This window comes from Carettochelys insculpta, chromosome 21 (genome assembly GCF_033958435.1).
Source record: "Carettochelys insculpta isolate YL-2023 chromosome 21, ASM3395843v1, whole genome shotgun sequence".
NCBI lineage: Eukaryota > Metazoa > Chordata > Testudines > Carettochelyidae > Carettochelys > Carettochelys insculpta.
Genome location: NC_134157.1, coordinates 11,376,691 through 11,402,199, shown reverse-complemented (window position 1 = coordinate 11,402,199; position 25,509 = coordinate 11,376,691). Strand labels below are relative to the sequence as shown.

The following is a 25,509-nucleotide window of genomic DNA, read 5'->3' as shown; positions in this document are numbered from 1 at the left end:
TAAAATAATTTGGAATTTCAATGTACACTATCTGTACAGATTCAGATTTGCTGAAGGGCAAGAAAAATACATGATGGATGTTTATAGATCCATGCAAACAAAAGGCTGAGGCTTTGGGCCCTGTTTACTTAAGCTGAGTATCAAAGAATAGCATTTTTCCTCATAAAATATATTACCTTGGATTTTAATTCACTCTACTCCATTTCTTGTTTTCATATTCTCTTGCAGTGCGCTTTAATAACCCTACCTTCTCCCTTCAACTGGCTTGTTCATTAATCTACTCAGATATTAGTTACTTTTCATGAGAAACAATATTACCACACTTAGTCTTAATAATTTACATTGTAATTTCCTCTATGCAGAGCCCTTTCTTCGTTTGAACAATTAATCTTTACCACTTTCATGTATTTGAAAATGGGGCTGATCTACAGAAAATATCGAGTCATAATAAAAAAGTTAATTAGGAAAAAGAATCACTTAAGTCACACTCTGTTGCAAGGAGCATAAAAGCAGTACAGTCTGCAAAATACTCGTTGTATTCCTGCCTCTAAGTTTATTTAAGGGTCCACTCTTGCATCTCTCACCAAACTGACATTCCCCCTGAAGTTGGTGGTAGTTTTGATGTCGCAAGGAAACGCACACTCATTTCAATGTTCAACAGTTTTGCTGTCATGTTGAGCAATACTTACTACAAAAATATTCTGCCTGTCAATAGAGAAATGCCTTGGCTGAATGAAGTGAACACAAGTCACCCTTGCTAAATCAAGAACCACCCTGTGAAAGAGCTAGTTGTGAATTGCAACCACCATTTTTCCTTCATATTATTCTACTTTCCAGTCACTTTGTGATTCTCTCATTTTATGAATGAGACTGCTTGCAAATGTTCCTTCTGTACTGTGCAATTCACTCTCTGCAACCAGATCCACATTGGTAAGTCTTTTACCACTGCTATCCTGGTGGCCCAAGATTCTCTGAAGCTCCACTTCCACTTTCATTTTAGATTCTTGAATTGAATTCTGGATATTCTGCAGGTTCCAATGTGTTCGCAGGAGGGCACTGTCTAGTGTGAAAAAGCCATCACGTATCCGCCGCACCTGGGTGCATACAGCTGATGATTTCAGCTCCAAGCCAATCTCATGCACTATCTTTCGGAGGTATTGCTGGGTCTCATGCAAACACTGGATTTCTGGAGGAGACAGAAAGATGGTGTTAGAAGGGCCAGCACCTATACGCATTAAAACACCATGCCTGGAAATTCAAAGATTGAAGATCAACAGGAAAGATGCTCTGTTTTTTTGTTTGTTGGGTTGTTTTGTTTTTTAAGTACATGACTGTATAATCATGATTATACAGAGGTCTTGCATGATATCCTAAACCTTAAAAAAAAGTTAGTTTGATAAAAACAAGTTTAAAATAAAAGGTCATATAATAAGAAATTGATACTTGGCCTAGGCCAAGGCCATGGTTTAGCTGTATCAGAGTTTGTCAAAATAATTCAGGAGGACGGGGAAGGCTACTAAAGATGAACCACAAAGCTTTTATAAACAGACTGTTTTGGATCCCAGATTCTTAATATCTTCTACTTTTAACAACACTCTGTCTTCAAACTAAAGGCCTAACACTGCAAATAGCCATGTGTATGGATGCCAGGGCTTGTGCTGAGCTCCCTTAACTAATAGGGCTCATTGTGGGCACAAGGATCTGCTTGCACAAAGTCAATTTCTGCATTATGGTGCATAGAAAAAAATCCATGTACTATTCCTGTAAGGTTGGTAAGAAAATCATCATCCTTACATTAGCAGTGGGGAATAAGGCAGTAAGGGTATATGAATTTGACTACATCACAGATGTTCATGCCAGGATTAGAATGCAGAAGTAACTGTATTTCAAACCTGATTTTAAAGCACAGATTGTGACAGATTAGCAGCTGTGGACATTGGAATTCTTTAGTCACAGATCAGTTCTGGAACTCTTGCCCGCAAGACATCACTGAGGACAGATGATCAATAGGGTTTGAAAGAGGATTTTATCTTCAGTTACATTACATAGGACAAAAAACGTTGAATGGGAATATAAATTCTCATGACTCAGGGCCAGCCCTAAACTGAATACTAACTCTGTGCTTCCTTATATGAGGGGCAGGGACAAGCATCAAATGACTAGTTGATAGATATCTATCTTCTGTATCTCCTAAAATGGGATTAAGAGGAGGGCTTGAACAACACATAACCAGAATAAAGAAGCTGAGATTGGTTTATTTTCCTGAAGGTTTTAGCTTTCAGAAATGTGGGTGGCATTGCACAGGAAGAATTGTGCTCCTTTAACTCTTCTTTGAAGCAATATTAGAGACAGAATACTGAACTAAGTGGACTATTGGTCTGATCCAGTATAACAGTTAAGTTCCTACGAAGCAGAAATTGTACAAACTTTCCGTGCTGCTCCATCCTAATCTGAAGGGTCCGTCTAAGACTGAGATGGTCCTTCAATCTCTGTGATAAATTTAATCGTTGGGGTGTTTGCTGAGATTGTCACAGTTACCACAGAACAGCTATGTGACAACTTTTTGCTACTATCATCGTACATACTTCCAAACTCTCACTTGGCTTAGATCATACCTAGTTGGAATTCTGGAGGTTCAAACTGGAGGCATCGAATTGCTGTGATTAATGGAGGGGTTTTTTCCATTGGGCGAATTAAACCTTCCACGGCCAGCTCATAGGCCTCTTGAGTTTTCAGGTCAATGTTAGAGTACCTGTAGAAAGGAACAGAGCAGTGAATCTGCACTTCCATCCCAATGAATGCAGATTCTGAGGCTGAGGGGACTGCCATGACAATCCTGTCTGAGCTCCTTCACATCATAGGCCATAAAACTTCCCCCAAATAATTCCTTAAGCGTATCTTACAGAAAACCATCTAACCTTGATTTAGTAATTATCAGTGATGAACCACCCACCATCACATGGGATAAATTCTTCCAATGGTTAATGTTCACCCTATTTATAATCTGAACTTGTCTAGCTTCAACTTCCAGCCAATTCTATACTTTCTTCACTAGACTGATGAGCCTCTTACTAAATATGTGCCCAGTGGAGGTACTTATACACTTCTTATCACTCCTTAAGCCTCTGTTAAAATAAATGAACTGAGGTTCTTGAGTCTTTCACTCTTAATGTAACTTTTCTAATTGTTTATCATTCTCATGGCTCTTCTCAGAACTCACTCTGATTTTTCAACATCCTTCTTGAAATGACGACACCAGAACTGGCCACAGTAATCCAGTAGCAGTCACACCATTGCCAAATATAGCAGTAAAATAACCTCTGGGCTTTTACTTTAACCCGAGAGTCCCATTTATGCATCCAGGGATCAAAGTGCCCCTGTTGGTGAGCATGTTACTGGGAGCACACATTCAAAGAGCTGCTGTTTTGTCACAAAACAGATGCAACTTGCAACGGAACATTGTTCAGTCACTGTAGTTTCTAAGTGAAGTTCCATAAGACTTTTTAATCGTATAACTGTGACTGACAGACTCTTTGCCCTATAAATGCTGTAAATATTGGTACTGTCGATAAGGTTCTACAACTGTAAGGGAAGGCACACCATCATATTTGGCAGAAGAACATTCATTTTACCAAAGTGTCAGGTATGGGTTTTAAAGGTGTCTGAACTCCCATGTCACTTTATTAGTCAGAGCTTGACTCCAACAGACCATGTGGCTAATTTTCCTGTCTGAGGTGCACATCTTTACAACCCACTACAGCAAGCAACCCACTAATCTAATTGGGTCCAGTTACAACAAATGGCAGAAAGGAGGTCAGGTCATTCAAGGTTTTTCACTGGATACATACATTAGTAGAGTTTTATGATTGGTTCCCTGAATGACAGCAATAATCCGCTCCAGCTTGTCCCGTGTGATGTGATCTGTAAATGTTGAGAGATCAAAAGAGGGACATAAATCTTCACTTATACACCCGGCACCTGCACAGTCTTCTCACAAATCAAGATGTTGCCACTCCTGGTCAAATTGTCGTAACTAAATGGGCTGGTGAGATACTCATGAAAGATAGCTTTAGTGTAACAGAATACAGCAGCACAGAAAACTGACTCAGTCTGCATACGTGCCATACCAGTACTTAAAGTGGGGGAGTCCTGGATGAAAGTCAACTGAGTTTCCATTAGTTTCAAAATGGAAGCCACAGTTCATCTCAGGAGATATTTCAAAGCTTTGTTCAACAGCAGAACCTTTATGAAAGTCTCTGAGCACACTTCTAGAATGAGGCTATGTCTCCTAAGGTACAAGGAGATGGGGTCCCCTCAACTTTGAGAACAGGCAGGATCAATACCTTTTTATCAGGGAGTGACATACTGTGGCTGTTATCAGAGAGGTAGCCAATAACAACGAGAAGTCCTGTGGCACCTTATAGACTAACAGATATTTTGGAGCATAAGCTTTTGTGCTCCAAAATATCTGTTAGTCTATAAGGTGCCACAGGACTTCTTGTTATACTATGGCTATATTTGGCTACTACAGGGTAACATGTTTATTTTGGTGCAGCTTCATGGGAGAATCCTTATAAGCAAGGATTAGAGTTCTTAAAGGTGTGCTAAATCTTGCTCAATCAGGACAGGATACACTTCACTTTCTAATTAGAAATCTTTGTTTATACCTCAGTCAATTTTCTTACCAAATGTGGCCTTCTCTATTAGCTTGCCTGTATCGGAGAAGTCATCTGTGGCTTTGCCAAACAGGCCACGAACAGTATAAGCCTTCAAACAGAAAAGGCATAATATATGGAGAAAACAGTTTGCAAACAGCTGAGAAGCAATATCCTGGTATACAGCAACTACAGAGAATCACAGAACAGGAAAGTTTTTTCCAAAGAAAACAGCAAGTGGTGCCTCTTATCTCATATAAACTGCTAATGGCTTTGGGAAGCCTTGGTACTTTGAAACTCAAATATGGCACATCAGCAACTCTTGCTGGCAGCTGCCTCAGTAAAGACATTATGTCTTGCAATGGCAGCACAAGCTCCCCACGTTCTTCATAAAGCAGGGATGGGGAAACTTTAAGGTTGGGGGCCACTGACCCACAGAAAAATTAGTCAGGGGCCACATAAAAGTGAGAAGCAAAAAAGCGTACAAAATTCTAACTGATGTGGCCCCGACTGAGATACCTCACTTCCTCTCATGCTGCAGCACAAGGATAGACTGTGGTACAGGGCTTCCCCCCAGGCCAGGTTAACTCTTCTGGTGGCCCAGGGTTGGACCAGAAATGGAGGGATTCAAGGTTCAGAGTGTGGGGATGGAACTGGTGGGGAGGAGGTTTGGGGTCTGGGCAGAGGAAGGATGGGAAAGAGTGCTTGAGGTCTGGATAGGAGGGAGGGTTCAGGAGTGGGCTGGGTTGCAGGATCTGGGTGGGAGGTAAGCTGCATAAGTGGGCTGGGAGCAGCAGTGAGTTCAGGAGTGGGCTGAAGGTGAGGGGTCAGGGTGGGAGGGAGGGTGCAGGAACAGTGAGAGTGGAGGTCTGAGCAGAAGGGATATGCAGGAGCAGGGTGATGAGGTCTGTTCAGGAGGAAGGGGCAGGAGATGGCTGCCAGTGGAGGCACCTACTTCTGCACGCTGCCGCCACGCCACCCCCTCTCCCTCCCCGCAGCTACGGAAACAGCAGCTGCAGGAGAAAGCTTTCTACTAGGAGCTTTTTCTTCCGCAGCTGCCAGGCAGCCCCCAGACCCCACCTTCACCGGCTCTGATTGGCCAGAATTCCAGTCCTGACCAAGCAGGATGCAGACTGACCTACCATACACAGCTCAACATCCCATTATCAGTTCTCAGGCTCTTCCTATCATTCAACTCCCTCCTCAAAGGAATATTTAATATTGCCTAATCTCATTTATTTATGCCTATTTACAGTTGTGCATTATTACTTCTCGTGTGATTTAGTAAGAGTAGGTCACATTTGCCTCTTCTTTCTTGATGCAATTTCTAACAGCCTTGGTCTCTAGTGAGAATGGGTGTTGCAAACATAAGTCCCCAAACAGGGTTCAGTGCCAGTGCATACCCTTGTAAGATGGGCATTGTACATGTCAGTGAGCAGCTTGTTCCCATGGCCTACTCCAAGCACTGAAAAACAAGAAAAGCAAATGGGGGCCATTAATCGATCACCTAGTTACTTGGGCATAAGCATTATTATATCACACCACACCTTCTGGCACTGTTCAGACAAAACACTGTCAATGTACCCAGAATTTATAATCTGTTTCTGCCTCTCTCTTTGTTGCTGAGACTTGCCACCACACACTCAAATCTGTGACTGCCATAAAAGCTAAGTGCTAGTATTATTTTGTGTTTTTCCACCTACAATAGAAGAGCAGTATCGTCATCCCCAGATTACAGAAAGGGAAACAGAGGCACTTGAGCAATCAGGCTCACATGTGGTACAGTCAAGAAGAGAATGGAAGTCTCCAAGTTCAGTGCCTTCCACTGGACCACATTGCCTCTTTGAGACCAGCCAGTTACTCTGGTCTCCCAGACTTAGGATTCCTGACCCCCACAGAACAATCATATCTGATCTGTATATTTCTCCTGTAACTTAGCATTTCTAATTCTGTCCCATGCTACAAAATCCTCAGATGCTGCTAGTAGCCAGCACAACGCTCTGTGTGTCTACTGTCCATCAAAACCCCCTCTATGCTCTACCTGGTGATTTCACGATGATGCTATATTCTTATCTCTTTCAAAACAAAACATACCAAACACTCCAGAAGATTTTGTATCCAGACGGTGACCTACTCCAATTTTCAGGTGAGTGAACTTTGGTCCTCTAACTACAAAAGAAAGAATGTATGGTTCTTGTAATACCCAACATTTAATTTCACTATGAAGAAAAAACATACTGGCTGGATCTACATTTTCTCCCAACTTGGAAAGGGGCATGTTAATCAGAGTGACGGGAGATTACCAATGAAGTGCTGCAGTGAATATGCAGCACTTCATTAGGCTAATTCTCCCTCATGGCAACTTGGATGGAGTTAAGGGACTTCAAAGTAGCACGGGCACTTCCAAGTGCCTGCAGCTACATGCATGCCGGCACTTCAAAGTTTGAAGCTTTGAAGTTGCCATGGGGGAAAATTAGCCTAATGAAATGCTGTGCATTCACCGCAGCACTTCATTAGTAATCTCCCATTGCCCTGATTAACAAGCCCCCTTTGAAGTTGGAGGCAATTGTAGACAAGCCCAATGAGTCTTTCTGAACAACAGTATGATGGTAACAGGTGATGTATATGGTACCAATGCAATTCAATCTTGGTGATTCCAAGATATTAAAAAAATCTGACAATTTATCGTGCACATAATGAAGCCACTTCTAGTAAATTGCTGCCTAAAATCGAATCAAAGTTCTGTCTCTCCAATGGATTCTCATGCATCTCTCCACTATGAGCAGGTTCCGCTGTGTTTACCCCCCCCCCCCTTTGAATGCAGTGAGTAGGTAACTGTTTGCTGCTGCAATCTGAGAAAAATCAATGTTTCTCTGGGTTTGTTTTCTCACTGGGCAAGTCAAATCCAGAAATAATAGTAAGGTGTACACCAGCTTTTCAACAGAAATCAAGATCCTTCTCCAGCCTCTTACCTAATGGGTGGGCAGCCAGGACAGGCAACCAGGTAGGAGTGAGAGTCAGCTCTTTCCCAGCATTTCCTTCCACAGTGGTTGGCAGGAAGCGTACTTGCTGTGGTACAGCTGGCTGTTCAAGAGAGTTCAGTTCTACAGGAAATGGTAATGTTAATATTTTTAATGTCTTCTCCTGCAAATAAGCCCAGTAAACTCCCGCCCTCCCAGATAGTCTTCCTGAAAAACAATGGGGCACAGTCTGAAAAGGAAATATAGTGAAGGGGAGGTGACAAACATATGCAGCTTCTCTTCAAAGCGTGATCTATACAAAGAGATTTAGTACCAGTATAGCTGTTTTGGTTAGGGGTGAGGTTTTCTGGTTGTTTTTTTTTATAAATGGGAATAGTTACCATTAAAGATTTTTGCATGGATGCAATTATACCAGTATAAAGGTGCCTTAAACCAGTACAGCTTATTCCTGTTCCCATAGCGGAATGAGTATTACCATATAACAAAAAGGGCACCACTTGCACATGTACAGAAGGCTCAAGTGTCTTTAGCTCTTGGTTGGAGTCCTTCAAAACCATGTACGAATTGCATTTTCCATGTCAGGAAGCAGCATCCTCACAGTCACTGAAAGGTTGGTGCATGGGACAAGATACCATCTCTTTTGTGTTTGAAAGGAATCTATGACCTTCAGGTGGTTGCAGTACAGATACCTACTTGATGAGTAGATATGGATATACCATCTTCAGCAACAAAGAGGGATTCCTCATTTACAACAAAGAGTCCAAAGAGGTTGCCAGTCTAACAGCTACTAGGTCTGAGAAGGAGATTGGCCTCTACAATAGCTATCTGAAGCCTGATTGTCGTCTTTAACAATGTTTGTCTCAGCCTACCTGTGTGCCATACACTCAGTTACCAAATGAACTGGCACAAGGCTCTGGCTAGAGCTTCTGAGCAGTGTTCAACACAAGCACTGCCAGCAGCAAACCGATATAAGCAGATGTGAAGAGTTTTCTCAGGTTTTTAGAAAGGCCAAGTTTATATCCACTAACAGCCTAACCGTGGCTGGAACCATTAACCCCAGGACAAGTTGCCTGTAGGTACAGAGTGAAGGACATTGTCAATTAACAGAGGTAACCCCATTCCAAATACACACACATCCTGAAACTGGTAATGCTGCTAAGGATGCTGCATCAAATGTTAGGAACTCTACACTCTCCATTTGGAGAGTTTATTGACCCGACATGCTTCTCCAAAGCATCAACAGTTCTGAACTGCAGTTGCAGCACACTGGTGGGAAGAAAGCATGGAGCTGAAGGAAAACACTGGGGACATAGTCTTTTCTTCAGAATTCTGTAAGTCAGTGGCTCTAAAACTTTTCAGAAGTCCTGTTCCGAAATCTGATTTGTCTTGCATACCTCCAAGTTTCACCCCACTTAAAAACGTGCTTACAAACTTAGCCTTAAAATACAAGCATCACAGCACTTATTTTCTCATTATTCCCAGATAATTATAAAATAAATCAACTGGACTATAAAATACAGCAACAGAAACAAGTCACTACACTTCATACGGATGTGAAGAAGTAGGTCTGTCCTGCAAAAGCTCATCACCTGATAAATCATTTTGTTAGTCTTTAAAGTGCTACAGGACTGCTGGTTTGTTTTGTTACATTTCATACAGTCAGTTCGTACGGACTATAAACTTCGCAGCCTGTTGTAAAATTAGGCAACTCTCTAGCTGAGCTGATGAACCCCCTGGAAAATATCTGCGCACCCCTGGCCGAGAACCACTGTCCTAAGTCTTCTGAGGGGCAGGAGGGAAGTCCCCCCACAGCTCCTGAGAGTCTCACCCCATTGCCCCACTGTAGGGTGAGGAGACCCGGGGACTTCTTCCCCCATCCCGGTGTGGGGGTGGAGCAGGGACTATGGGGCGCGGACAAAAGGGACGGGCCTCACCTCTCAGGAGCAGGGTCTCCACGCTGTCCCGCACCCTGATCGCAGCCACCCCGGGCGGCTTGTACACCGCGAAGAGCCCGTTGAGCCCAGTCTTAGCAGCCCTCCCGGTAGCCATGGCTGTGGCGGAAGGAAACCTCCGCTGACACAGTGCAGGCATTACATCGCCCCCCCAGTGAGCGCCGCCACGCGCTATGGCAATGGAAAGAGCTTCCCCCCGGGAGCAGGTGCTACGAGACGCACCGGTTCCGGGCAGTGCTCGGGAAGGGGAGGCGGCTCAGACCCTTAGTTGATATAGCGGGCAGGTGGGATAACGAAAGGGGTCTCCGGAGAGGACCCTTTGCTGGGCACCAGCCACACAAGTGACAGCTTCAGCCCAGGCGGTCTGCTCCTCGGTACTCCCCGGGCCCCGCCCCTGGGCAGCCCCAGCAGCACGGCACAGAGGCCAGGTCCCCGCCGCTGGCAGCAGGATGGCGGGGAAGCCGCCTCACCAGCTGGATCCCTCTACTGCTGCCCCAGCCCTGGCCTGGCCTGGCCTGGCAGCAGGGCGGCGGGGAACGCTCTGGAGCGCCCGTCGCTGACCGCAGAGCGCAATCCCGGCTTTGCAGCTGACTCAGCCCAGCTCAGTCCCCCGCCCCGGCCCATGAGCCAGCGGGGCTGCGCCGGAGTCGAGTGCGCACGTGGTTTCCTGGCGGTCGGAGAAGGAGAAGCCTCTGTTCAGGCCAGCTGCGGCACCGGTCCCGTTGACCCTGCTGCGAGGATGCGGACCTGCGGGCCGGGCTGGCTGCGCGGCCTGCGGCGCCTGGGCCTGGGTTCGCCGGCCTCCTTAGGCACGTGGCTGCTGGTTCCGAGCCGGGGGGCCGGGCGCGGGGCTGCTGGCTTCGCCGGCGGGGACCCGTGTTGGGAATCCCCTGTAGCGCTCCCTGTCACCCCAGCGCTGGGCCCCCTCCCAGCTCTGCCAGTGCACTTGGTTCCCAGCGCCCCTCACCCTGCCCGCACTCCACCCCTGCCAACGTGTCCCAGTCCCGAATTACAGGATCCCCGGCTGCCCCGTCGTCGGTTCTCCCAACAGCTCGGTCAGTGAAGGCACCGTGACCTCACAAGCCAGGCTCTCTTCTTCCTTTCTTCCGGTTTGCCAGTGCACAGCACTGCTGGCAGCATCCTTTGCTGTTCCATCTGCCCGAACTGCAGCCTAACCCTCCACGTCCCTCGTGTTCTGGTCTCTTTGTTTTCATGGCTGTATTTTACTTTTTGTTCTTAATGTTGAGTAAATTCCACCTTATGGAAATGGGAACAGTGACTGTGCTATAGCTGTTGTAATGCAAGCCAGTGAGATCCTAGCGACAGGCTCCCTGCTCCGCCCCGCTTAATTCCCAGCCTTATATTCTTACAGCTGCAAATCATGGGCCCTGGTGATGCCATAGATGCCAATGACATGTAGTTCTCTCTCCTCACCAAGGGGCCATGCATACAGACTGTGACAGGACAGGGACAAAAGGAAGCCAAATTGGCAGACAGGCACTGTTCTGTCTTTGAGCTGAGTTAACTCACTGCACTGGTGTGGCTGTGTTTTGCAGGCCAGGGATATCGACTACCCCACACTGAGCGGACAGTGACTGCAGATGAGCATGTGGATGAAGAGAGGTATTACCAGCTGTATCCAGGGCACATCCCCACCACCCAGCTGCAGAAAGCACTTTTGGCTGCTGGCTCAGCATTTATGGCTCTCTACAACCCCTATCGGCACGGTAAGCTGAACCGTCCAGCTGTGATCTCTGCATTCACACAGTCTGTATTTTCCTTCTACCTTCAGATCCATCTCTGTGTTTGTGTAGGAAGTTTCAATGGGGATTTTCATTTTCCCCCCCCCCACCTCTACGTTTTGGGAGAGAATGTCAGTGGTTAAGAGATGGAGAGGCTGAGGTTGGCACAGAGATGAGCTGTAATGCAGTTAGTGGGAGAGATCCCTCTGTGCATTTCCATTAAAGCATCTCATTCCACATCTCTTGTTGTTCTGCTAACCTCACTCCTTGCTGTTCCAGGCCCAGCTCCAGACCTAGCTCTGGCACTGCACCTTACTCCTGACCTCCAGGACCCTCTCTGTGCAGCTCTAGTCCTCAGCAGTTTAAATCCTGAAGGCTGGGAGATGGTTTAGTGGTCAGGGTCAGAAGTAAAAGTGTGCAGGTGCAGCACACTGGTAAGAGCTGGCTGCTAGGACTGGCCTGCACATAGGCGACTTTTTGCTCCCCATTGCCAGTGGGCAGCACTAGGGCCAAAGGAGCAGCTACATTAAAGCGCTGTTATGAGGTGATGCTGGACCTACTGGCAGGGCTGCTGATGAAAGGAGCAAAAGGGACAGTGGCCCTGGGGCCTGGTGATTAAAAAGGCCCAGACTCCCAGCTGTTGTGGCAGGTTGCTACCGGAGCCCTGGGGTTCCCAGCTTCCACCACTGCAGCCCCAGGACTCCTGGCTGCCACTCATTCCTAAGATCCCGCCCCTTCTGGGGGAGAAGAGCCACCCCCTTTGCTAAGTATGCTGGGCCCAGTGCAGGGCACACCGGTAAGTCCAGAGTTTGGTTAGGCTGCTTCACCACAGACTTCCTGAGTGACGTCCAGCAAATCACATGGTCTCTTTGTGCCTCAGGTCCCCATGTAGGATAATAGGACTTCTCTGCCCTGCAGGGGTGCTATGAGGGTAAATACATTAAAGACTCTGAGGTACTTAGGTATTGCAGTATAAATGTATTGGCTCTGCTGCCTGGTGTCGTCGGGATTTTCCTGCTTAACCAGACCGGGTGTTTGTCTACTGCCCTTTTATGATCAGTTTATTGCCTCTTTTTTCAGATATGGTGGCAGTCCTTGGGGAGACAACTGGTTCTACAGCCCTGCGGAACCTGAGGGACAGAATGAGGCACGACCCTGAAGGTTATCGGATCCTACAGTGCGTTATCATTCATCTTACATAGGTGCCTCATACACTTGTCTCCTTCCCTGCCACAGGCTGCCTGAAGCAGCGGTACCTGTAGAGCACGTCACTGAGCAGGTCCTGCAGGCTCACGTCTCCAATAGGAGGCTGTTGGAATAACTGTACTTACAAGGACCAGATTTCTGTCTCCTCTGCTGATGTTCAGAACTCTCTTTTTAGCAACTCCAGAACTGTAGCAATCATACTGGGGCACACTCCCACGTCAGGCGTGCAGGCCTGCTTAAGTCTTCTTCCGCTGCAGCTTTGCTGCTGCTGTTAGTGGGGAACATGCTCTTTCAAGCTGTGAGGAAGTACGTGTACATGAGCTTTCTTCCCCAGCAGATCATGAGGGTGATGGCATTTCCCACCCTGGTGCCTGCTGCTGGCTCTTATTGCATTGGTCTGCCAACCACTGCCGCCTCCATCACTGGCTTATCCACTTCTCCCACAAGTACCAGTTTATTTTCTTCCATGCTGCCCCATGTGAAATCTTCTCCCCACGCTAGCTTAGAACGACACTAATCCTGTCCCTCAGATCCCTCCTTAAGAGCCCCTTGTGCTGTGCTGCCTATGGGAAGCTGCCAGCTAGCACTGGGGCTGTCTTCTCCTCTCATTCTCGTTATTGTTTCCTTTGTCCTTCCTTTCCTTTTCCTTCTGATTACTGTTACGCCTACTTCTTGTTTTAATGACACTGTGAGGTTTTGGGGGCAGAGGCTACCATTTGCACTGTGTTTGTAAAGCATCTGGTGCAACGCAGTCTTAGTCCTGACTGGGGCTCCTGTGATGCAAATATCAAATAATAATAGCAGGGCCTGAGACAGGAGGTGCCGCTAAGTGTCAGCCAAGCAGTGAAACTGAGATCTGTCAGCTCCACAGGCAGGGAAGAAGGGAAAATTTGTTTCAGTTCTGGGAATGTCTGGTAACTTAAATCTCCCTTAATCCTCATCCGGAGGACATAAGGTCTAGCCCAGGGATCAGCAACCTTTCTGTGGCGGAGTGCTGAAATTTGACTTTTTGACCTCTACATACAGGCCGAGTGCTGGTGATACTTTTTAGAGTCGCTAATAATCCCACTGACTACAGCTTCATTAATCAGTACATTAAGATGCAGAGCTTTAGCGTTTAGGTGGGGGTTGGTAGCATTAGCTGGTCTTTTGTTAATCTATAGGCAGTGTGGCTTTGAAAATCAAGTCACGTGCCACTCCTGGCACCCATGCCAGGGGTTGGAGATTATATCCGTCAGTGGATAGGTAGCAGGATGGGTAGGGAATGGTGTTCCTGGCCTCTGTTTGTCAGAGGCTGGAAATGGATGTCCGTCAGGAGAGGATCACTTTGGTGATTACCTGTTCTGTTAACTCCCTCTGGGGCATCTGGCATTGGCCTCTGTCAGAAGACGGGATACTGAGCTTTGGTCTGACCCAGTGTGGCTGTTCTTATGGTCTAGCCTGCATGCATGGTGAGTTTCATCCAGGAACCAAAGCTACTACGTTGTTGGGCTTCTCGTGCTTTGAAATTGGTCCGTCCCTTAAATTTCCTCCTGCAAAGCAGCATCTTCTGTATATGGGTCTTCTTCCCAGCCCTGCTCTGTGATAGGTACAGAATCTATTAAAGCACCAGCACAAGGGGATGGATGTTCACTCCCCATTGGGGTAGACTTTCCTCTCCACTGAAGCACTGCCTGCTCCGTGGGGGCAGCGTAGAGCCCATGGCACTTTGGCCAAAGCCCTTGGGCCAAGGTTTATTCCTGCCACCGTTGTGCGTGGTGCCGTGTCTTCGGCTGCGTTTCAGAGGTGCTGTGCACCCTCAGGGATGACTGGTACTGTAGGAATGTGAGAGAACAGCTTTGTTGCTGCTGGGGCGCCTGTAAGCTCTGTGTGCCCACTGCCCTGCTTGCCAGAGGTGCGTAATTATAGGCAAGGAGGATAAATCTGTGTTTGTTCAGGACATTGCAAGCGAGTGGGGAAAAGCATCAGCAAAGCCCTCATGCCAAGGATGTGAATTCCAGCAATACAGCTGTGTGGGCAGCTGGCCGGGGTTTCCTCGGCTTCCTTTGTAAGCCACTGAGTTTCATGGGGTGACTCTGCCACTCTGTTTTTCATTTGCAGAGAGCGGCCTCGCATCCGGCTTTCCACCCTGGACATAACTGGGCTCCGGGGGCTGCCAGATGGAACGTTTGGCCGAGAATACGTCCGGTTTTTAGACAGCAATGTGTGTATGGGATCTAATGGCTCTTGGGGGGGCAGCAGAGCGTTTGGGGCTATGGATGGCTTTCGCTGATCCTTTGAGTGATGGGAGGAGGCACTAAGCGATCTGGGAGCCCAGCCAGGGAGAAAGTAGACAGGGAGCTATAGACCCTCCAGTGAAATTAAATGGGCCTAGTGAGTAGAACACTAGACTCGGAGTCAGGACACCTGGGTTCTTTTCCTGGCTCTGTCAGTGGCCTGCTGGGTGATCTGAGGCAAGTCACTTTCCTGCTCTGGGCCTCATTTGCCCTGTCTGTAAAATGGGATTAAAATTCTGACCTCCTTTATAAGCTGCTTTAAGATTACCTGCTGACCAGAGCTACATAAGAGCTAGGGGTTGCTACTAAAGACTCATTGAGCAACATGAACTGGCAGGTAGCAGGGGTTGAACCTGGGGTGTTCCAATTTTGCAGAAGGTCTCTCCGGACACCAGGATGGCAGCCAAGTTTGTTGACGACGAGGAGCTGGCGTATGTGATCCAGCGGTACCGTGAGGTCCATGACTTGATGCACACTCTCCTCGGCATGCCCACCAACATGCTTGGTGAGTCCGGACAGGGTGCGCCAGAGTTGTTACCCTCTAGCACACAGATGTGTGACACTGAGGTTGCTCATGGGGCAGCCGGTGGGGCACATATGCTTTGTTTCTGTCGGCTCTCCACCCCGGCTCGGGATAAAAAGAGAACCTCGGGGAACAATCAAACTCTCACCCTTCACCTGCATGAGAGTGATGCTCCCTGGGTCACTGGCGTTGCAGAACAGGAAGGGGTTAGGTGGACATAGCCTCAATGGGCCGATGGCGAAACATGCAGTGCAAGGGGAAGGGCTGCACTGGCAGGTTGTTTCGTAAGACAGATGGAGCATTGAGCAGTTGCGGCCTGGATCCGGGAGAAGGGCTGGGAGGAGACAGATTCTTTTGCTGAGCTCTCGTCCACAAATCTGCTCTCTCTGTTCTTCTCAATAATTGCTGACCTGCAGTTCGCTGAACGCGTCTTTAGGACCCAACAGCAGCTTTATCTTCCCAGTGGGTGGATGTTTATTTCAAGAAGGCCGGGTGCAGGGTGAGAGGCCTGACATGTGACCTACTCCATCTTTTTGTCTCACACAGTGGAGGTTACAAAACCGCACCTCTTGCTCTTTAATCGTGCCCTGGCCTGGGCTTTGGGTGAAATAATTCACCAGGAAGGGGAGAGTGACTCTGTGACTCTGTTTTGGCCAGCATCTAGTCAGGGACTCTCATTCTCTGGGGTATTCTCTGGCTGTCTTCCAGGGGAGGTTGTGGTGAAGTGGTTCGAAGCCGTTCAGACTGGCCTGCCAATGTGCATCCTGGGAGCAGTGTTTGGCCCACTTCGTCTCAGTGCCCGGTGGGTTGATCAGCCTGCAGTCATCTGTGGAGCCTGTGCCTGGTTTGAAAGACGTATTAATGAGAGGTTCTCTCTCCCGTAATATGTGCGTTTAAGATTTCTGAGTAACATGGCAGCAGCTGGGGGTGACAGAGGGGCCCTGTCTGCAGGTGATGGAGTCTGCGTGTGGAAAGGGGCGCTCGTGTTCCATAGATGTTGGCAGGCAGAGATGGCCTGGTATGGAAAGGAATTGCCCCACCCAAGAATATGAAAGTTTTCATGGCACATGTCCAACGTCCCTAAAGGGCATGAACCGACTTGCCTAGGTCTGATGTGTGCCACGAACCCTAACAGCCCTACCCCTCTCTGGACCATAACCGCTTAAATGGCGGGGGGATGATATTGACCTGCTTCTGGGGGTTGTGAGACTATATCAGTTAGTGCTGCTGCAGGTTTTGAGACCCTCAGTGGAAAGGTGCCCTGGGAGGTAGAGCAGATTGTGTGCTGCAGAGTATAAGTGTTGTGTTTGGTGGTTGGCTTGTGCTTCCAGGGAAGAAAGTAAAGCCATTTCCACATCTTTATTGCAGGAAGTTGCAGATCCTGACCACCGAGCTTATTCCCTGGGCAGTTCAGAGTGGCCGCAATGCCAGTTGTATCCTGAATTTCTATTATGAGACGCGCTGGGAGCAGACAGTGGCGTCTCTGAGGGAGGAGATTGGAATCTTACATCCCCCTACTATCTGAGTGTCAAAGTCTGGGGACGGAGGGTGTGCTGATCTTCACACCAGCGAGGGGGACCTTTGCCGGGCACCATACACAAGGCCAATGAATAAACCCAAGTCTGTTCCTGGGAATTCTCCGACAACAGCCGAGGGCGCCAGTCTGCTCAAGCAAGATGCGGGTTGCCAGCTTGTCAGAAAGCAAGGGCTGCACCTAGGGCTGGATTCACTGTTGGTGTTAGTGGCTGCAGCTCTGCAGAGGTCAGTGGAGTTGCACTTTCTCACACCATAGGGAAATTGGAACCCGGTGGCTGTCTTAGTCCTCAGTGAAGAGAGGTGGCCCATGGAGATAAGTCCTGCTGTGCAGTGTGCCAGCAAGATTCCAGTAGAGGCCAGGATGTGGGGTCTCCAAGTGCTGCATTTCTTCCCAGGACCCCGTGGCATAGGGCTGTGGGGTCTTTATTCCATTATCCCTGTAACACTGGAGCAGGGAAGATGGGAAATGGAACTGAGTTAAAGTCACACTAAAACTATATGGTAACCTTTGGCTTTGAATTGTCACAACATCCCCTAGGTTAGGGGCTCTCAAACGTCATTGCACCACAACCCCCTTCTAATTGCAAAAATTACTGCACGGCCACGGGGGGGTGGTCTAAAACTGAGCCCACTGCCCTGGGAGGGGGGCCCAAGGGCTTCAGCTCCTGATGGTGGGAATCAGGCTTTGGCCTCGAGCTCCAGCAAATCTAATGCCAGTCCTGGCGACCCCATTACCATGGGGTTGTGACTCACTTTGGAGTCCCGACCCACTGCCCTTGGTGAATACCTACCCCACTGGGGAGCTGTGAGATTCCGTGCTCACAGGGAACCTTCTACCCAGTTGATTTACAAACAGGCCTTGGGCAGACTTCTTGCCTATGACATAATGACAGCGGCTCTGCACTGATTCTCTGCTTGGCCCTATGCTGTTCTGACTTGCACTGATGGGGGAGGTAGGAATGTATTTTTCGCCTCCATGACTGCCCGATCAATCAATCCCAGACCCTCTTTGGCAGCGGGGAGGGAGTTGGGGTCTTCTTCAGTGACAGCAAAACCAAACCCCACCAAGTTGGGAGGATGTGTGTGTCACTGCTGCATACAACTGAAGAGGAATAAAGTGCGACACCAGTTGCCCCCTTACTGACTCTCAGCAGCAGGCCAGGGATTGAAAGGACCCCATGGCCCAAGTTCCTCTCTCATCCCCAGCTGCACCCCTTCCTGTTCACCATAACAGCGCCATGGCAGGCTAGCAGGGGGCAAGCCCTTACAGATGTTGTCCAGGCTCTGCCTGTTCTGAGGCCAGAAGATTTCAGTCCCTGTTAATTCCGCCTGGTTTTTAATTTGTTTTAAATGGGGGCTCGAGGCTGTGTGTCTGCGGAGCATTGCATGCAAGTGAGGTGATGAGTCCTACAGGGACTGCACAAGCTGTTTGTGCTGGGTCAGTGTTTATAAACTGATTTCTGTCCTGCACAGGTTCCACCCTAGTAAGGCAAATGACCAGGCCCTCATTGAATAGCGACGCACCACAGCAGGATGTATTTTAATGTGGAGTTTTGCTTGTGAGGCTCCATTTCCAAGAATAAATTCCGTGGTGCAACCTGCAGCTTTCTCTCCCCCGAAACACAGTTCAGACGGTCTGATGAGTGACCTCATCCTTTGCAGGGGTCTGTTCTTTGCATGTTTCCTGCAGCTGGCCGCAGATCACCGGTGTGCAGCCGCTTCCCTATGGAGTGGAATGCAGACACAAAGCAGGCTGTGTATGAGCCTCTTCCTTGGTGGCTGTGTGGCAGAATTCCCTGCTCTGTGATAAGGCATCACTGGTGCAATTGGGAGCCAGACCTTGTTACCAAGAGACTTGTGGCAGAATGTTGATACCTGGGATTTGGTCCTGGATAGCTCTGTGCAGCCTGTGTTTGCAGGCGCTCATTGGTGTTAATATCCTTCTCCTTGTATTCATAGTACATGGCCACCTCACACACTGGAACACTCACACTGGCTGGAACACGCACAGGATGTGACAGGGCCTGTGGAGCGCAGGATGCCCTTGCAAATGTTCATTTAATCTCCATAAGCCCTCGGGAGATAGATACCATCTCATCCCCATTAGACCGCAGAGGTCGCACACTTTGCAGGCAGCATTTTGCCTTTTCACAAAGGGATGCTAAGAGCTTCCAAAAACATTGGATGTACCAGTTCAGAAATGGACTCAGTTCAGCATCTGCCTCTTCCCACGTCCACAGAGCACTGAGACACATGTACCTTCTGCACAGAGGGCCAGAGCACTGCCGTCTAAGGCTTCCTCCTGTGAGTGGTGTCTGGAAGCTGCTGCAGCCCGGTGTCAGGTCTTTCTCTCCATCTCGTTGTCCTTGCTGCAGTGCTCAGCTCTGGGTGATGAGACCCAGACTGCCTGTTGTAGAACTTACAGGAGCCCGAGGAGGTTCGTAAACACCTGCCCCAGCGCTTGTCCGTTCTGAGGCCACAGTCTGTGTTCGTGCTGCTTCTGGTGTATTGCAAAGTCCACCTCTGATCTCTGCCCCGCTGGTCCCTGCATCCTCTCACTACTTGCATTGTAGCAGTGGCTGCTTCTCCGTTCTGCATTGGAAACAGGGGCGTCCCTGTCTTATGAGCAAGTAGTCCTGTCGCACCTGATGACGTGGGTCTTACCCACAAAAGCTCACTACCTAATAAATAAAATGGTTAGTCTTTAAGGGGCTACAGACTAACATGGTTACCCCCTGAGACTATTTATCATGGACAGGTGTTTCCTGCAGAGGCTGGAGGGATCCAAACAGCTGTTGCAAGAGGGACACAGGATGACAATACTTACCTGCTGCGAGCTTGGCCTACCTCTGCCTCCACCTGGTTATGGACTTGCCACCCTGCCTGGCCTTGCTCCACATCTCTGATTCTCACGCCAGGACGCAGCAGAGGGCTGGGTGATCCTGCTCTGCAGAGGACATTAGAGCAGAGGGATGAGAAGATGGCACAAAGCCCAGAGTGGTTCTGCACAGACAAGCTGAGCAGAGCATGCGACTCTCCCATCCTGCCTGGGGAGCTGTGTGCGTGGGAAGGAGGGCACATGAAACACGCGGGGAGCTGAGGAGTCTGGCCACGTGCTGGTGGAGGAGGTTTGCCTCCTGCCTACTTATCGGATCTGCCCATAGGGCACATGGGGAAAGTGTCATTGCTTCATCTACAAAGGTCCCCATAACTCCAGCCCTGCCTCTTCCCTCTTCTTCCTCTCCTTCCCCTCCTCCCAAACCGCTTGCCCTAACCCCACCCCTTGCTGTCTCACCACTTCTAAAACTGTGTCAAAAGTCACATTGGAGCAGCCTCTGGAATCAGTGGAAAGGCCAAGCCCTGTTCTTGCTTCTCTGAAGCCCTCACGTGGTGCTCCAGCCCAAAGGCTGTACCCTGATGTGGGTCTCTGCTGGTACAACCTTGTAGTCCTAGACCACAAACTCTCAGGGCAGATCACTGTTCTGTGCGTGGCCCCTGTCACTGATCACATAACTACCTGAATCTCGCTGCCCTACGTGGAAGGTGTGTGTATCTATTTACGACTACACCAACAAACAAAACTGGCTGAACAGGGAGATTGGGTTGTTTCTGAACTGTGACTGGAGTAACTGCTGAGCGTGAGGTTCTCGCTCAAATTTTGTGGCATAACTACTGCATCTTTCATAAACGACAGTTCAGCAAACTCACTTAGCAGACTTGTAGCATCAGGAGTCTCCTTTCATGTTGTAAGTCCGGAGACACCCCAGCAAAATTTCAGATTAAAAAAGAAAAGAGAATTTGACCCAAGAGCTGCACATATAAATGGGATCTCTCTGAGGCATCTGAGGTTTTATTGTATTGAAAGAAATGCTGCAAAGCTGGTGCAGAGGTTGAGGAAGGAGTCGGATGGTAAGCTCTGTGGGACAGGGCTGATGTTGACTATGTTTGTATGGCACAGAGCATGCTGGGAGATGGGCCCCTGAGGTGTTTGGCCCTTAGGTGCTACTGCCATATAAATGTTAAATAATAATTTTAAATTTCACATTTTTCCAGCTGTACCACTTAGCTCACAAGAGCTTGACCAGGGCATCCATCAGGAAGTGGGATGAGTTTGGGTAGGAAATACTGAATGTTTCCCTCTACATCCATGACAACAAAGGCCTGATCCAAAGGCCAAATCCTAATGTAATTGATGAGCGTCTTTCATTTTGGATGAGTGTTGGCTCAGGCCCGCCAGCCACACTTCAAATGCATTTTTTTAAAATACAACTTCAACAGGAAGAGTTAGTGCATCTATAACAATAATAATAATCTAACTTTTATATAGCATTTTCATCAGGAACTCTCAGAACACCTTACAAAGTGGGGTCAGTGCCATTATTTTCATTTTACAGATGAAGAAACAGAGAGAAAGATAAGAGCCCGTTACAATGAAGGATAGGAAAAAAACACTCCTTGGCTGGAAGTAAAATGGACACAGCCCCTTTAAGACCAATGTGTGTCGGTAAAGGCAGGAAAAATAGACCTGTCCTAATGCAGTTCTCCCATCATTCAAAAGGTTCCCAACTGAGAAAGTAAGGGCAGATTCCTAGACCTGGAGTTAGTGGAATACTGAGGGTATGTCTACACTTATGAGCAAAGTCAAATGTATTGAAGGCGACTTTTTAACAGCAGATTTTATAAAGTCAAAGTTGAGTGCGCACACCTGCTCACCAAGTCGAGCTAATGTGTCCCCATTAAACTGCCTATGTTCAGCAGTGGCAGCAGTGCATTGTGGACACGTATCCAATAGTTCCTCCAGTGCCATTGCATTCTGGGCTTCTGTACCAGTGTCTGGTGGGAAAAAAGTTGCTGCAGCTGGTTCTGGGTGTCTGATGTCATCATCCCAAAGCGTATGTCCCTCACTTCCTGCTTCCGGTTGAAAAAAAAAAACAGCGAAGGGAATTTTCACGCTGCTTTTACGTTGCCTGCCACGTGCCACTACAAGGATAACATGGATCCAGAGATGCTTCAGTGTTTGGCACAATGTTTTGTGCTGCCTTCTCACCCTATGCTGCAGTATCATCCGAACGCAGTGGGCCTGGAGGATGACTGCCACGTGTCGAGGAGGAAGGCGGAGTTGGTGGGACCACTGGAGGCATTGTACGCCGTGGAGCGTAGGTTCTGGTCCCACAAAACCAGCTCAGACTGGTGAGACCACATTGTTTTGCAGGCATGGGATGATCAGCAGTGGGTGAACACATCTGCGTGCGTAAGGCCACTTTCATGGAACTTTGTGACTTGTCTTCTGCTCTGGACCTCTGCGGCATGAGACCTGCTTTGGGAGTTCACAGGCATGTGGCAATTGCTTCATGGGAGTTTGCAGCATCAGTCAGCTACCGGTCAGTGGGAAATCAATCCAGAGTGGGCAAATCTACAGTGGGGGCTGTCGTCATCCAGGTAGCCAAGGCAGTCGTCAAACTTCTGCAAAAGACGGTGACTCTGGGGAATGTGCAGGACATAGGCACCCCCTGCTCTAACACAATCCCCTCCCCTCCTCCAGAACCAGGCACCTCCAGCTCTCCACTCTGACCCAATCCCCCAGAGCCAGACACCCCCAACCCTCCCACTCCAATTCAATACCAGCAACTCACCAGAACTGCTGCTGCCCCGAACTGCTGCCACTTGGATCTCCCGCCAAGTGCTGGGGCACATGCATGGAGCAGTGGACGGCATTCCTGGTGTGCATCTCTGAGGAGGAATTGGATTTAATGGGTCAGAGAGCCCCCTGCAGCTGGGGAGTGATGGGTTGGCCACCCTGTTTCAGGTTGCCAAAGGTGACATCAGCTTCCTCAGAATAAGAAAAAGGGGATAGGGAAAGAATGCACATGCTGTGTGGGTATAAGGCTGGAAAATTTGCAAGAAGGCTCTGTGGTGCCATGATGCCAGATTACTTACTGGTGGCTTGGTGTGGAAGGGAAGCAGGAACAAGTCAAATCTCTCCAAAAATCTTTTGAGGAGAATCAAGAAGTCTGAGACCTTCAGTGAGCTGTCCAAACAGGATTAGTGCTCCATCCCCAGGCATATTAACAAGCTATTGTGAGGTATATGGGCATAGATCCACCCCCACCACATTTGCACCATACTGTTATCAGTACGAAAGAGGCATACTCGCCAGAAGTACCCTCTACAGCATTCCAGTTTGTCTCTGAAACCTCCTGGGAGGAGGGGACCAGCTGCAAAGTTAAAAAAAGCTCCTGTCTGTTTGCAGGATCACCTTCTCTGCTAGACTGCAGACCGCTGTCGTCCACCTCCTTCTCATCCACCATCTCAGACCCCCCTTCATCCTCCTTGCTGCTGCCAGAGGTCTGCTAAGCACTATTTATTGAGAAGTCCAGATATTTTTGGGGTGAGGTGGTTGGATCTCTCCCCAGAATAAGATCCACCTGCTCATAAAAGTGGAGTTCTTGGGAAGATGACCCAGACTGACCATTGGCTTCTTTGGTCTTTTGGTACTCCTGCCTGAGCTCCTTGATTTTAATGCGGCACTGCTGAGTGTCCTCGCGTACCCTTTCTGAAGCATGTTCTGTGATGTCTGGGCATAAATGTTCCCATTTCTTTGGCTGGTTCTGAGCTGCATGAGGACAGTTTCATCCCCTTCGCCCACACAGTGATGAGGTCCTGGATCTCCTGATGGCTCCATGCTGCGGCTCTTTGGCAACCCTCTGAACTCATGGCTAGCAGGAGTACTGTTGAGATGTGCTCCTGAGCTCTGCTAGCCATGCTGGCCAGAATGAAAGGAAATGAGTTCAAACTTCCCAGGCTGATGCTCCCTGCTTCCTGTCTCCTGGAGACCAGCGGAGGTGAAAGTGATGACCAGAAAGGACACATCAGGGGCACTGTGAGATTCTTGCAGAGGCTAATAAAATCCGTTTTAATAATGCTGCCATCTGCACGAGAAGAAGTTTGACCTTGAAAAATGGGTTTTGTTGTTATCCCTCGTGAGATCAGATTTACAAAAGTCACCCTTAGAGCCTCTTAAAATTGACCTAATGTGCCTTGGAGTGAAGACTGATGCTGTATAAAATCGACCTAAGTCCCTTAAATTCAAATTTATTATCTAATGTAGACTAGGCCTGACATTCATGAGTGTGCTCCTCTTACGTTTGCATGGCTCTCTGAGGGAATGCTGACCTTTTGGTGAAGCCCTTCTAGGTTTGTTACACTGTTGCAGCTCATAAATGCACTGTAAATTGCTGTTTTCAAGGACTTATGACTTCATCAGTCTTGGCTCAAAGTTGCTGTGTTTCAGTCCAAGGTGTGGGGTTCTCTTGTATTTTACAGGATGAGCAGGACCCTAGTCAAGTAAAATCTCTGTAGACCCTTGGTTTATGTTAACATTCAATTGTCTTTAAATTAGAATCGATGGAATATAGACTGGCTCCAAAGTCTAGTAAACTCAGTGGAAAGGCTGTTTCCTTAGAAGAGTTTTGAATCAAACCCCTTGTCTCCTCTGAGTACAGTAGAAATATCGGGGATAGGTGAAAGTGTGACTATACACACACACATACGCACACGCACGTGCCACTCATTCAGAATTCAGTTCTGGCAGAGAAGTAGCTGTGTGAGCCTGTATTCTGTCAAAACACCAGCTGTCCTGTAGCACTTTCAAGACTAACAGAATAATTGATTCCGTGATGAGCTTTCGTGGGACAGAATGGGCTGATCTGAAGAAGTGGGTCTGTCCCACAAAAGCTCATCACCGAAACAATTATTTTGTTAAAGTGCTACAGGACAGCTGGTTTGTTTTGATAGAATTCAGTTCTGCAATTCACTGTTAATAGGCTCTGTGCCTTCTCAGCACTTCACTCCAGGGCAGGTGGGTGCAGGACTGGAGTTTTAGCATCTAAATAGCTCGGTCATTTCGACTTTGTGGGACTATTTAAAGTTACCAGTGTTTGCAGGATCTGGGCCTTAAAGAACAGCTTGAAAATAAACTGATTTAAACAAAGGAAGGTCTCAGAGGGCTTAAAATGCTATATGTTTATACCGATCCATTTTTTTTTCCTCCCAACAAATGAGGCCTTTAAAATAGCTTGGGGGAGAGGGCTAGCTCTGTGGTTTGTGTGTGGCCCTGGTAAACACCATGTTGCAACTTCAATCCTTGAGGAGGCGATTGGGGCAAATAGCTAGGGGTGGTGCATGGTCCTGCCAAGAGGGCAGGGGACTGGACAAGATGATCTTCAAAGGCCGCCGCCACCCCCCCCCCAAGTTCTAGGGGACGTGCAACTCCAATTATGCTTAAAGCATCAAATAAAACTAACACTAATTTTGACGGAAAAAAACAATGCTTTTATATTTCCTTATTTAATCACTTTTTGTGTGGTTTAAATAGCATCCAAAAAAGAATCGATTTTAAAATAGCTACATAACTAAGCAGATCAAAAAACTTCACTCCACAGCACAGGAGTTTTAAAATAACATCGTCCACAATAAAAACACACAGACAGAAAAAGCTTCAGAAATGATCACGTGGATGTCGAGTAACAGGCTCCAAAAATAAATCGGTTTCATAGTAACAACAAAGTTCCAAATGAGTAACTGATTTTTTAAATGCCCAGCAAAGCGCTCCAGCTTGAAAGTGACACCCGGCACAAAA

The 25,509-nt window shown here is 48.0% G+C and overlaps 2 protein-coding genes across 6 annotated transcripts; one reads left to right on the top strand and one right to left on the bottom strand.

Moving 5' to 3' along the window:
• Window positions 1-533: 533 nt before the first annotated feature.
• Window positions 534-10,332, bottom strand: TRUB2 (TruB pseudouridine synthase family member 2). Of its 4 annotated transcripts, none has more exons than XM_075015149.1 (9): window positions 10,248-10,332; window positions 9,571-9,687; window positions 7,628-7,759; window positions 6,750-6,824; window positions 6,059-6,120; window positions 4,686-4,767; window positions 3,849-3,921; window positions 2,616-2,752; window positions 534-1,186 (listed from the first exon to the last, which is right to left on the bottom strand). In XM_075015149.1, exons 2-9 carry the CDS (start codon window positions 9,683-9,685, stop codon window positions 822-824), a joined length of 1,041 nt encoding a protein of 346 aa, XP_074871250.1. In that variant the 5' UTR covers window positions 9,686-9,687; window positions 10,248-10,332; the 3' UTR covers window positions 534-821. The 4 variants fall into 4 exon arrangements, with proteins under 4 accessions (XP_074871250.1, XP_074871251.1, XP_074871249.1 ...); XM_075015150.1 differs by lacking the exon at window positions 10,248-10,332 and adding an exon at window positions 10,059-10,076; XM_075015148.1 differs by lacking the exon at window positions 10,248-10,332 and having other exon boundaries at window positions 4,713-4,767; window positions 9,571-9,771.
• Window positions 9,838-25,414, top strand: COQ4 (coenzyme Q4). 2 transcript variants are annotated; one of them, XR_012648319.1, is made up of 8 exons: window positions 9,838-10,397; window positions 11,145-11,315; window positions 12,411-12,507; window positions 14,637-14,739; window positions 15,188-15,317; window positions 16,044-16,137; window positions 16,704-17,096; window positions 18,831-25,414. XR_012648319.1 is itself a non-coding variant. In XM_075015151.1 (7 exons), the coding sequence occupies exons 1-7, from the start codon at window positions 10,211-10,213 to the stop codon at window positions 16,858-16,860; spliced, it is 939 nt and encodes a 312-aa protein (XP_074871252.1). In that variant the 5' UTR covers window positions 9,838-10,210; the 3' UTR covers window positions 16,861-25,414. The 2 variants fall into 2 exon arrangements, 1 of the variants encoding a protein (XP_074871252.1); XM_075015151.1 differs by having other exon boundaries at window positions 16,704-25,414.
• Window positions 25,415-25,509: the final 95 nt, after the last annotated feature.

What these genes read in the sequence shown, in the direction of transcription:
- TRUB2 (XM_075015146.1), bottom strand. Translation starts at nt 9,727, where the DNA reads ATGCCTGCACTGTGTCAGCGGAGGTTTCCTTCCGCCACAGCCATGGCT. An exon ending in GGAGACCCTGCTCCTGAGAG is followed by an intron (nt 7,760 to 9,570) that starts GTGAGGCCCGTC and finishes CATTTCCTGTAG; the next exon opens with AACTGAACTCTCTTGAACAG. An exon ending in ACAATGCCCATCTTACAAGG is followed by an intron (nt 4,768 to 6,058) that starts GTATGCACTGGC and finishes TTCTGTTTGAAG; the next exon opens with GCTTATACTGTTCGTGGCCT.
- COQ4 (XM_075015151.1), top strand. Translation starts at nt 10,211, where the DNA reads ATGAGCCAGCGGGGCTGCGCCGGAGTCGAGTGCGCACGTGGTTTCCTG. An exon ending in CTACAACCCCTATCGGCACG is followed by an intron (nt 11,316 to 12,410) that starts GTAAGCTGAACC and finishes CTCTTTTTTCAG; the next exon opens with ATATGGTGGCAGTCCTTGGG. An exon ending in GAAGGTTATCGGATCCTACA is followed by an intron (nt 12,508 to 14,636) that starts GTGCGTTATCAT and finishes TTTCATTTGCAG; the next exon opens with AGAGCGGCCTCGCATCCGGC.